The sequence below is a fragment of the Porites lutea genome, chromosome 7 (genome assembly GCF_958299795.1).
Source record: "Porites lutea chromosome 7, jaPorLute2.1, whole genome shotgun sequence".
Classification (NCBI taxonomy): Eukaryota; Metazoa; Cnidaria; class Anthozoa; order Scleractinia; family Poritidae; genus Porites; species Porites lutea.
The window spans coordinates 1,745,566-1,757,016 of NC_133207.1; the positions used below are offsets into that span (position 1 = coordinate 1,745,566).

The window sequence follows — 11,451 nt, forward strand, 5'->3', positions numbered from 1 at the left end:
TCGGCTTGGTAGGACTATTAGCTTAGTGTAACAAAATATAGGTGAGAAACAGTAATGGTTCTAACAGAGTTATTTGACGTCATCTGTCAATTTTTACTTTTCCGATTTCACCGAGTATTTTTCAAAACGGAAATATAATCTTGTCACCTTAGTCAAACTGCAGTATTGTAAAAAAAATCCTTGTGTTGATATTTAAACTACAACGATTCCTTTGTTTTACTACCCAGTTGGACGAAGGCGCGTCCCCTATTATTGACGTCATGGATGGGACACCCCCCGCTAAGGCCAGGAAAGGGCGCAAAAGTAAGAGCTCTCTTGTACCACCCGTACCAGAAGGGTCCTTATCTGGCTCCAAACCTGCCTCTGAGACAAGCAGCTTAACTGGCGAGGGAATGAGCGTGAGGACTGGGGAAGGGTTTGATGTTGATGGTACTGTCGGTGATGACATAAGCGTGTTGAGTCTGGATGAAGGTATGTTGCCTTACTCTTGTTACTGTCACGCTAACTTAAGTGACATGGTTGCTACAGGTCAGGAAGTGGTCAAGGGAAAAAAGGTCTGAAATTTGGAGAGTACATATTTTTGTCGGCTCCTGACGGTCAAGAATCATGTTGTATTAGTAGAATATTGTTCGTAAAATTGAACGACAAGCTGGTGTTGGGTTTTCAAGAAAATCAATCCTTTTTGCACGTTTTGTTAAGGAACTGTCAATTCATGTACACTGCACGTGACTTGCGGAAAAGAAAACATAGATAAATGAGTCTATGAGGGGAGGTGTGAGTCTATTTTCAGGACTAACTTGTGAAACTGTTTATTCGGTTGGTCAGAAAAATCTTACAGTTGTCAGGATTGCAGAAACCTCTGACTGTGGCAACCATGAGTGAATTTGTTTCCTTAACTTCAAATAGAGTGAAAAGTCTGGTCGAGTGAAATCCATGATATGTAACATGAACTGTAGTACAAACTGCTTTTCAATTACTGTGTTGAAGTCCACAACTTAACTGGGTGAACTGTTCTTTTTGCTCACAGTATCACTTGCGTCCGCTGATCTTTCAATGGACGTTCCTCCAAGTGGCACAGGCACCCCACTCAGTTTAAAACCCGAGGGAGATGACCTAGATGTTCCCCGCAGTGAGAATGCTAGTCCCGCGCTTTCAGACACCTCCAGTAAAAGAGGAAGAGGCAGAGGCCGAGGGAGAGGAAGGGGACGCGGACTTCCCACTGGTAGGGGACGAGCGTCATCTAGTATTCGAGGGACAAGAACCCGAACGCGTGGACGAGGAACAGGCGGAGCTCTTGCTGCTTCCGCAGCGGCTTCAGCTGCCGCCGCGGCTGCATCTGCTGCTGCGTATGCAGCCTACGGCTTCTCTTTCCAAGGAACAGGGACACCGAATCCTACTCCACCACCCACGCGATCCAGTCCAGTAGCGTTTGGTGCGGGTGGCTCTGTTGTGTCAGGCTATAGCAACATCAGTCATCCGGTTGCACGGTACGACAGCTCCGCAGGGTACTCCCCTGGTCAGAGTGCAGAAAATAGCCCGGCTAGACCCTCGTCCCAGGCGTCTGCGCGCTTTACGCAACAGTCATCATCTCCGTCGTGAAGAATATCTTGATCTATCTCCAAGTTTGTCGGAGAGCAAACAGACTTGCCATGGTCATGCAGCGTTTAACTCATTATGTTACAACCTTCCAGCAAATCGGTGAACCAGCGGTCATGTTAGTTATCTTAACAGCGGAATTTAAAAAAAAAATCTTCCTTGGGTAAAAAAGGACGTTCGAGAACAGTAGTAGCGTGTCGGTATCAGTCTGTTTAGTCAGTCAAAACACTGTCCGTCCATGATACAGCAGTGATATGGTAGTTGAGTAGCTGTAGACTTTCCGACGTAGTTACCTTACGGATAGAAATCTGACAAGTGATTATTCGGGACGGCAAAGATCTCATCTTGTCAAAAAGTGACAGGCAAAAACATTATTTCAATCGGTTTTCCAGAAAATGTCACCGATAAAGAGAACGAATCAATGTCAATGTCTTAACCTTTAATGCGGCCCAAATCTTTATTAATTGATTTAACACATTTATGGTCTGTAAACTGGAAAAGCTCATGATGCTCGATCATTCGAAAAGCGAAATACGATTTGTACTCGCCCGATGACGGACTATGTTTAGAGAATTAGAACCCTGGAAATGTATAACTCTTTGAGGTATACACTTTCAGGGAACGGCAAGCTACAATTTTCTTTTGGTGCCTGAAGAGGGCGTGGCCGGGTGTTGGACAGAGGTTTCGTTCCAAAGTTCCCGTTAACCTTTAGTACCAGTTACAGGGTTGCCTCTGACAGGGTCAATCAGGTAGAAACAAAATTGTTTTCAATGTCAGGGTAAATTAATGAACTTTACGAAAAAGGTAAATTGAAAACCAGCCGAAGTGGTAAAGCCCATTCTTCACACAAAACGCAACCATTTGAGCCCTAAATGCTTAAATTCAAAAGGAATTCCTGAACCGTTAGCCTGCCTTTGAGGCGTACATATCTTATATGGCGGAGCACTTCTTCTCTGTTCCCCGGAGCACATCCCTCGAGGTGAAAAAAATTAGAGACATTTCCATGTACATGTAAATAGAGCGGATGTCGCTGAAGTAAATAATTTATTCGTCAGGAATCATAATATTTGGTCGTAAGAGTCTTGGTTTTAGCATGAGTCAGAAAATGTCAAATAAATAGTGTTGAAATGACAAATTTGTCCACTAAATTTGTTACCTTCCATTCTCCATTTTTGCCTCAACTCCTCACGAGATCAAGCGGAAATGGTTGTCAAGGAGTACCTTCCTGCTAGCCTTCTAGTAAAATTCATGGTACGCATATACTTAAATTTACAGCCAAAAAAATTTGAACGAGCGAAGTTTGCTTTAATTTAACGCTGCAGAGATGGGATTCCGTCTTGTATCAGGTCTTGTATGTTAAGTGTTCGTATCGATAAAACATGTAGCTGTACCCTTAAGGTTTTACTCAAACCCGCTTATTACAGACACATGGATAATAAAAAAACTTTGTCCCTTGGTGTTCAGTGAACATCTCTGAGTTCGAGTTGATTCATGTGTTTTTGGAGCCTCTATCGTACGTTTTGGCGCGTCTTCACGCGTTCCTCTCACGTGTGGAAAAACGCATGAGGAAACACTAGGCACGTGCAGACGTGTATGCTAAGAATTCACCTCACGGGACACAAGCTTTCCGGCTAGATCACATGCAGAGTTCACTTGTTTCTTTTGTACGTTCATCTTTTTCCGGAACACGTTACCATCTTCCGATGAAAAGAAACAATGATTTACTGAACGGTTAACACAGATCTTAGCCAGTTGTGGAACAGGCTTTCCTGTAGCTTGGCAATTCAAGTCGGTGACGTCTCACAAAAAACTTAACGCGTTGAGTTGTTGACCAGTAGACAAGAAAGAGACAAAAATGCAATTGTTGTACTGAGGTACAGACTTTTCTTCACGATGTATTCTCCACATCAAAAAGCTTCATTTAACAAGTAAAATTTCATATAGTTTTCATTAAATAATTCACAAAATTCTGCTATGTATACCCTGAAAATGAAACTCATTTTGGCCACATCACTTTGCAATGATTTTTTTTCTTGTTTGTTTGATCGTTTTTTCTTTCTTTCCAAAATATATCTAATGAATTCGCAATTGTATTAAGGTATCAAAAATTATAAATGAATCCCTAAATAACTCTACCCATAACATCCGGGAAAAAGTCACACTGTTGAACGCCTACGTGCGTTTGCCTCTACACGAGCGCGCTTTTTAGCTGAGTCTGCTTGAGTTTCGGTCTACACGAGAGCGCCCCTTAGCTGAGTCCATGATGAGGAAATCTCTGTGGAAAAACCCAGTTCTTTACGGACCAATTTCTCCAGTTCAAATAAATGTTCCTCGTGATAATGAGGCACTTTTTCACGCATAAAGTCTGCTAGTCGAACCAGATACTCTACATTAAGTCCGCACTGCCCCCTGGCAGATGCAATTTGAACAGCGAGTTCTTCCGAAGTCGCCGGCCCCAAGTACAGCGAATTTTTGGGGGTAGCGGCGTATGCCAACACATGAAAGCTATGTGAAGGGTTTTCGTTACATTTGAAGCGCAAACGACGGAGCTCATATCCACCCACAGCGATTTCGCGTTCATGAAGGTTTCCCATCGCGCGTTCGACGTGTTCTTTGGCCACTTTAAACGCCATGCCCCAAACTTGTCCCTGCAAAGAATAGAAAAGACAAAGACAAAAATTGTAATTAATGTACTTCATGAGGATGAAATGTTGGGTTATTATTGAGCTTTTGTGTGAGATATAAGTACTTTAGGAGCTTAGCTTTTGATCAGTGAAAACAATGAATGATAAAAGAAAAACAAACTTAACAAAAAGGGCTACAGATATAATTCTACTGCTTCTGGGTTTTACTGACAGAGGCTGTTGTGTTTCTCTAAGAAAAACATAATTAATTTTTCATCACAACTGGAAGGAACCGGATAATGTTTTGTTAAATTTGTGTTGGACTTCTAATGCCAGGGTAATGCCAAGCGACGTTTCTTGAATGTCAACAATCCAACCCAATTCGCAGTCGACCAGCTTAATTTAAGGACTTTGAAATTCACTTCACTGCTTCACTGGATATTAAGTCTATAAACGGCTTTTTAAAGTACACTTTAAGTACATAGTACTTTATATAGACTATGGACTTAGTACTTTTAAAATTAGTTCGTCATTGCGGTATCTGCACTGGAAAACACTTTTAAAAGTTAATTGGTTTTGAATGCAAATGACGCAAATGTGCGTTGTCAGGGACTATTTCTGCGTAATACTACAATTTCCTGCATGTTAAGGATAAACAAGGTTTTAGACTATGAGCTAGATACAACTAACGTACTAAGGTATAAAGTACAATAAATTTCCATTTCTTACGTACGGAAACTTGTTTGCAACAAACATAACATTCAACATATTCTGCGTAGTAACCGCGAGAAGCAATATAAGAAAGAAACCTTGTTTTTGTCTATCAAAAAATATATCCGACAGCTAAGTACAGGATTGCAAAGCCCTTTTTAAAATGGCACACGATGGCAGATAGATCATATGGCAGGATAGTCCAAAAGGATGCTACATAAAAGTGTAAACCTCCTTGATCACGGCAATCTGCCCACAAATTACGTATTAAAAGTTTTCAATCTCAAGATTGACGAAACTGACTGACATCGATGGTAAAAAGCTACATAAGGGAACATTTAACCTTTGTGAGCATTAAATTCTGCTACACTAATAACGGTTTTTTGTTAGCCTGATTTTGGGTCGAACAGACTATCTCTCGGGAGCACCGAGAGATCAGTTACGGGATCAGTGACGGCTGTAAATCAGGCTACCGTAGTTATTTACTCGGGTTTCAATTCAGCACTGTGTGACAACAGGATCAGATGAATAAGTACGTCCGATCTCGGTTCAGCAAAATACGCTCGCTTTTCTTGCGTTATGACTTCAGAATAAAACTACTCAGTTAGTCAGTTTTGTGGAGAAAATAAAATAGAGTTTTAAAACCTTAAAAAAGATGACATCCTTTATACGTGATTTAACAACTGGAAGTCATACCATACCTGCTTATCCTCAACCAAAGTGACCACTCGCCCTGGCTGCAAAAGAAAAACAACGCGTATTTTAAGGCAAGTGATTTCAACCACAAAACCATGGGGAAGAATTGTCGATGAAACACACTTTACCTGCTTCGTATCGCCGCGATGCCAAGTGCTTCCCTGCCAAAATCTCCGGGTAAATCCTTCGATATGACCGACTACGCAATATTCGAAAGGAAAATCAGGTTTCCAAATCAAAGAGCCATAACCAAAGATCCAGAGACTTTTTGACGCCTCGTCTTTGTTGTTAGAGTGAGAACTAAGTTTCTCGAACATCCTCCTATCTTAATCTGGAGATTTTTGAAAGTGTCGCGATAAGGGAAGCAAAAAAAAGCAAGAACATTCCTCGCTATCCTTGGAACAAGACGAACAAACCGGTTATAATGCCAATGTTTACATCGTCACATGTGGTTGCACGCGCCTTTGCAAATTTACATATGGACCAATCAACAGTCGCGTAATCAAATAGTCGTATTCTAATTGGTTTAAAGGGAAAAGCCCACACGCGACCCACGCTTGGCTTATGCAATAGGAGAAATCTATGTATCAGGCGGGCGAGGGGAAAAAACTGGTTACAGAAGTAGAAAAAATTAATATTCATAGAACGTCAACAGTGATAGGCTTAACATAATACCACTAATGGTGTCTCTTTCCTTTGTGGTCTGTTGAGAAGGAAAACTTTATGATCGAGGCTTCTAGCTTATATTATAGTCACGTCTTAAAAATTAGCCCGTCGTGTTTTCTTACTTTGTAGTGTTGGTGTGGCCTTTACGAACCTTTCACGCACATGACCATCACAATCGGTTATTTTAGTCAAAGATCGACCATTCATATTTTTTGGGTCGGAGGGAAGGAGGGTTAAGAAATAAAACCTAAAATTTGTGCATGGCTTTGCAGTAAATAATCTAACAAATAGTGAAAAAAAATCATGAATACAAACCAGCTGAGAGAAAGGAATACCCTTCTTCAATTCATTAGTAAGAAGGTTCAGAGTCGATTTTGCCATAAACTTCGGCCACCCTCTCAACCTCGTCTCCCCACTCGTCTCATATGGAACAGCGGCCCACTGGACGAGGTTGCCGCCCTCTGTCTTAGAAAGGTTTTCGCCGTCAAGCCAACCAGATTTTTCTTTCGCGCCAAACTTTGAGCCAATCAGAGAGGCATTCTCATTTTTAACTGAACGAAACTATAAATCCTTGTTCCCAGGGCCTCTCCCTTCGTTTTCGTGCTACGAACAAGAATTGGGAACGAGTTTGCTAAACAGGGTAAGAGATCATACGGATCAATGGGTCGTCCGATAAGTCGATTTGTTTAATCAACAAACAGTTAAGTGTTAAATATATTATAAGAATCAGAAAAACGGCCGAACAAGAAAATTTAGATTAAAATTTTCACTATTAATCTTTATGAAAAGAGCGAAATAACAGAAACTAAAAACCCACTGGGTCCTTTTTTTTTAATGATAATAGATCAGCTCAATCTGGCTTGAGCAAGAAGTGTTGATTATACAACTGAGTACTTGTCCGAGCAATAATTATGACTGATTACAAAAATATTAAACCAAACCTATGCTCCTATGAAACTTTTTATCTAAAATGACGACAACCAAGTCCTGCTGTTTTATCCAAGACAAAAATAAAGAAAAACCTCAAGTCGCTTTTCTCTTTGCTGTTGTTATTTAAACTGTGTCTATGTGATCCTTTGCTAAGTAGGGCGGTTTCAGCTGCCTTGTGATAGCGGCCCAAAGGCGTTAATTATGACATTCATTAATTCGGAGTGAAAGGTGCCGATGGGACAATAAGTTATCACACAGTCTCATTAAAACATTGGATAAATATAAGTTTCTGGGAAACTTTCCACCTACCCCTCCCCTAAGGGAACATTTTGCCCTAAGTGAGAAGAAAGTGTTAATTTTGGCTTAGGGAGGGGTAGGTAGGCAGTTTCCCGGAAACGTGTAATGATCACATTTTCTCATGAGGGATCCAGAGCCATTAGTATGTAGAGCGTAAAATATCTTATTATCTTATTAACAGTCGCTTAAACAAAAGGCTGCCATTTCAAAAGATCTTAATTACACTCTATTCTGAACCGATGAGTTGTCAAGAGATTTCGCTGAATGTTCGATGCGAGATAAAACATGGCGTTGTCAGTTTTTAAAGTTTTATGGGCCTACATCTGGGTCTTTATATGGCTTTATCTTGTTGGTACGGCATTTGTGTTTGGTTGTAAGACTTGCAATAGCAGAGTGGAGAAAGAAAAGCGATTATGGACCGTCCAAGGTCAGATTTTAGCGAAGCTTGATATGACACAGCCTCCTAGCGGAGAAAATTATATGAATATAAGTCGCGACGTGATGCAGACATACAAGAGCGCAGTACACGAAAAAGACAAACTTTTTCTCAAGTCTAAGTTGTGCCGTTCTCAAGCAGAATCGAGCGAGGAATACTTCGCAAAGAGAGTCGAAAGGCTTACGTTGGAAAAGGAGTTTGCCAGAACGGTGAAATCAAGTAAGTCTGGACTGACTAGGTTTGTAAGCAAAGCAACAATACAGCGATATGGAAGACTTCAGCATGATTTTAATTTCAGGTCTCTATTTTTCCTGGCCTGAATAGTAATGAGAGGAAGCAAATGGAAAGTAATTCAATGGAATAATCCGCTTCATTTCATTCCGAACAAAAATACAGAAGATCCTGTACAGATTATGGGCAAGAGGTTACGAGAAAACCTCTTGAAATGAGCTTTAAAAATCATTGGACTTGGAAACCATACTTACCTGTTTTTTTTTTTGTAAGCAAGCTGCCGATTAGATTCGTCGCTCGAGCTAACTATTAAAGACAGCTAAAACATGGAACGTAGCGGCAAAGAATCGTTTTTGCTATTACAAACATACCTCCAGGACAGGTTGAATTTTCTTAATTTCTTATTCCGATCGTTAAGACGGTGTTATGTTATATAGCAAATTGTATTCTAGAGGGGCGCAATTTTAATAAACACCTGTTTGTATTGAATTGTTTTTGTTATCAAAAACAGTCAATATTATTCATTTATTTGGTATTTGTGATTAATTTTACAGGTTCCGAAGAAATAATCGACGTCTACGAACTGAGATTTAACATCAGTAAGTTATTAGTAGATGGTGCGAGAGTGTCTTTGGCAGAGCTCCGAGTTTACCAAACGCCCAACAAACGACAGTTTCATAATGGGGTTCGTATTGAGGTTTGTGAGTCCTGTAACAACCACACCCAATGTGGAGGCTACAACGCCCTCGATTCACAATGGAGTCTCTCCAATGAAAAGAAGTGGGTCTCTTTAGACGTCACAGCAGTGGTTCAAAAATGGCTGTACGATCCGAAAACGAGTGATCACGGATTAACTGTGACGGTGACAAGCACAGCTGGTGTGGACAAAAATTCTCACTTCTCTCCTATCTACCTTGGTGGAGCGGAGGATAAAAATGTCGGGAATGATTTCGAAGAACCATGGCCAAATATCCTTGTATGGTTCGTTCCTCGCGAGCGAGTGGAGTCCACAAGTCGACAAAGAAACAGGCGCTCGCTTAACTGGCGATTCTGTAAAAAGCGACCACGAGAGTCTCGCTGTTGCCTTCGCTCACTGTACATCGACTTCGAGAAGGATTTGCGATGGAAGTGGATTCACGCTCCCAAAGGTTTCTATGCTAACTACTGCGCGGGGCGGTGCCCTTTTCTGTGGGGGAGCGAGAAACAGAACCATCATACGTCCATTATGGCCCTATACAATAGAATCAACCCAAACGCCCCTGGGGACCCCTGCTGTGTACCCAAGGAATACGAGCCATTGGTAATACTGTACTTCAAGGACGGACAGCCTAAGGTTGATGAGCTGTCCAATATGGCGGTCAGTGAGTGTACGTGTCTCTAAACGACTTACTGTATACTGTATTTCCTGCAGAGCTTATCAATATACCTCTTGTTTTGCTTAGAGTTCCCTTATCTCAGTCGGTCTGATAACATTTTATTTTTTAGCAAGCATGATTTCAGTTAGACCGTTAAGAGATGATTATGAAATAAACTCGTGTCAGGAATACCACTTTTTCTTTAAACTGTGTCAAGTCCATGAAACCAGAAAACAGGGCACTTTTAATTTATCTATTCTAAATAAAGATATATAAAAATAGAATGACTACTAGGTTTATCTGTGCGAGTAGAAACCTATCATAGATATCAACTGCTCAAAATGTAAATATATTGCGTGGGAAAGCTATTTCATTTCGTTTTTTAGTGTAGTCACTTTGTATAACTTATTACAAGTAAAGGAAATTTACTTTTTCTTGTAAATTTGACGTGTCATTAGTATGACTAAGAAAGTGAAATTTTTCTCACCCAGAGAAAAATGTCACAAAAAAAACGTATTTGCTGAAGGTGTTGTAAAAAACTATAAATGATTTCATTTTCCAACTAATCTGCAAACTTTAAGTACAATTGAAAGGTGTGATCTTTTTTTGGGTGAAATCCTTCATGATTTCAGGCCCATTCTACAGGGCAAACCTTTTAAGTGATTTGATTAAGGTGTCAAATCAGTGTCTGCACTGCACTTTACGGAGACAACAATTTCTCCCTTCAACTATCCCATTTAAATTGTATGCACTAATTCAGCAATACAAATATTGGACTGCAAGACTGCAGTTATGACATTGTAAAGGTGACTAAGAATTTTTTCCCTGGCCGAACTGGTCAACTGCGACTGATTTGGTCGGTGGGGAAATTTGATGCGTGTCCGAAGGAGTCCTTTTTTATGTGTACAAATCATCCTCTTCAGTATGATATAGTGTGCGACACAGCGACTACGTATGATAAGGCAGCGGTTAAAACGCCTTCAACGTTTTGATCTTTGAAATGGCATGAAAAACTCCCTTTTTTGCGCTTTGTTTTTTCTCCATGATCGTCATAGTTCTACGTAATAGTTGTTATTTCACGAAGAGAATTAAAACATAAACTGGGACCACTTCATGTCGTCTCAAGATTACGGAGACTTGATTAGTCCGTTTTAAATTTTAAGTCCGTTTAATTATAAATAAGAGTGTCAAAAACACCACAAAATTCCATCTTTACAAGTTCAGTGTCTTTACTGCAAGTGCAACTAACATAATATTTGCTTAAGTGCAGGTGAGTAAATAAGAGGTTAGAGAGGAAAGTACAGTACGTCTTTGCAAATTGATCTGACGGCTCTAGAAAGTCTCTTTTTTTTTCAATTTACGAGATATATCAGTAAAAATAACGTCTGATGATCATGGAGACTGATCGTGACGTGCACTTTTGACTCAATATGCAATATACACTAACTGATAATGAACTAAGCATTTACCATTTGTCTAGCTTTGTTGGCATAAAAATAGGTTCCAACCGAACTCTTAGGAACGCCCAAGACTTAAACCACGTTATTCTGTCACTTAGGCTTGGTTCAAAATACCAAACACGTGAGGAAGTGTTTCACATGCTATTATACTGTATTTAAACATTAATTTGTGGGTTGAACTGTGTACAAGGTATTTCAATCAATGCTTAAAGATTCTCGGAGAAATTCTGAACAAAAGTTCATAATATTTTAACTTAGTAAAATTACATTTCCAAACCAACGTTGCTATGTAGCCACATTTATTTTGTTCGTTGTTTCTTCATGAATTATTATTAAGCTTGATCCGAGAAGGCAGTAGTGAAAATTAAGAGTTAAACCAGATTTAAGTTGCATCAGTCACATCGGCTGATCAATCCAAGCCAGTCAGACAAATAGTAAGTGCTTTAGTT

General features: G+C 40.1%; 3 protein-coding genes across 6 annotated transcripts in view; 2 read left to right on the forward strand and 1 right to left on the reverse strand.

Annotated features, from left to right (window-relative positions):
• Positions 1–2,731, forward strand: part of LOC140944901 (chromatin-remodeling ATPase INO80-like) — a 29,524-nt gene extending 26,793 nt beyond the window's left edge. For 3 of the 4 annotated variants that reach the window (XM_073394003.1, XM_073394005.1, XM_073394004.1), the window contains 2 exons: positions 228–471; positions 1,028–2,731. In XM_073394003.1, coding sequence (XP_073250104.1) covers positions 228–471; positions 1,028–1,599 — 816 coding nt within the window. In that variant the 3' untranslated portion in view covers positions 1,600–2,731. Of the gene's footprint in view, positions 1–227; positions 472–1,027 lie in introns of those variants that run through there. The other variant, XM_073394006.1, reaches the window with a different exon arrangement.
• Positions 2,732–3,516: 785 nt separating this feature from the next.
• Positions 3,517–6,076, reverse strand: LOC140944902 (putative glutathione-specific gamma-glutamylcyclotransferase 2). The gene is made up of 3 exons (XM_073394008.1): positions 5,756–6,076; positions 5,633–5,668; positions 3,517–4,244 (listed from the first exon to the last, which is right to left on the reverse strand). Exons 1-3 carry the CDS (start codon positions 5,942–5,944, stop codon positions 3,828–3,830), a joined length of 642 nt encoding a protein of 213 aa, XP_073250109.1. The 5' UTR covers positions 5,945–6,076; the 3' UTR covers positions 3,517–3,827.
• A 1,729-nt stretch (positions 6,077–7,805) lies between these two features.
• Positions 7,806–9,568, forward strand: LOC140943450 (transforming growth factor beta-1 proprotein-like). The gene is made up of 2 exons (XM_073392538.1): positions 7,806–8,175; positions 8,742–9,568. Exons 1-2 carry the CDS (start codon positions 7,806–7,808, stop codon positions 9,566–9,568), a joined length of 1,197 nt encoding a protein of 398 aa, XP_073248639.1.
• Positions 9,569–11,451: the final 1,883 nt, after the last annotated feature.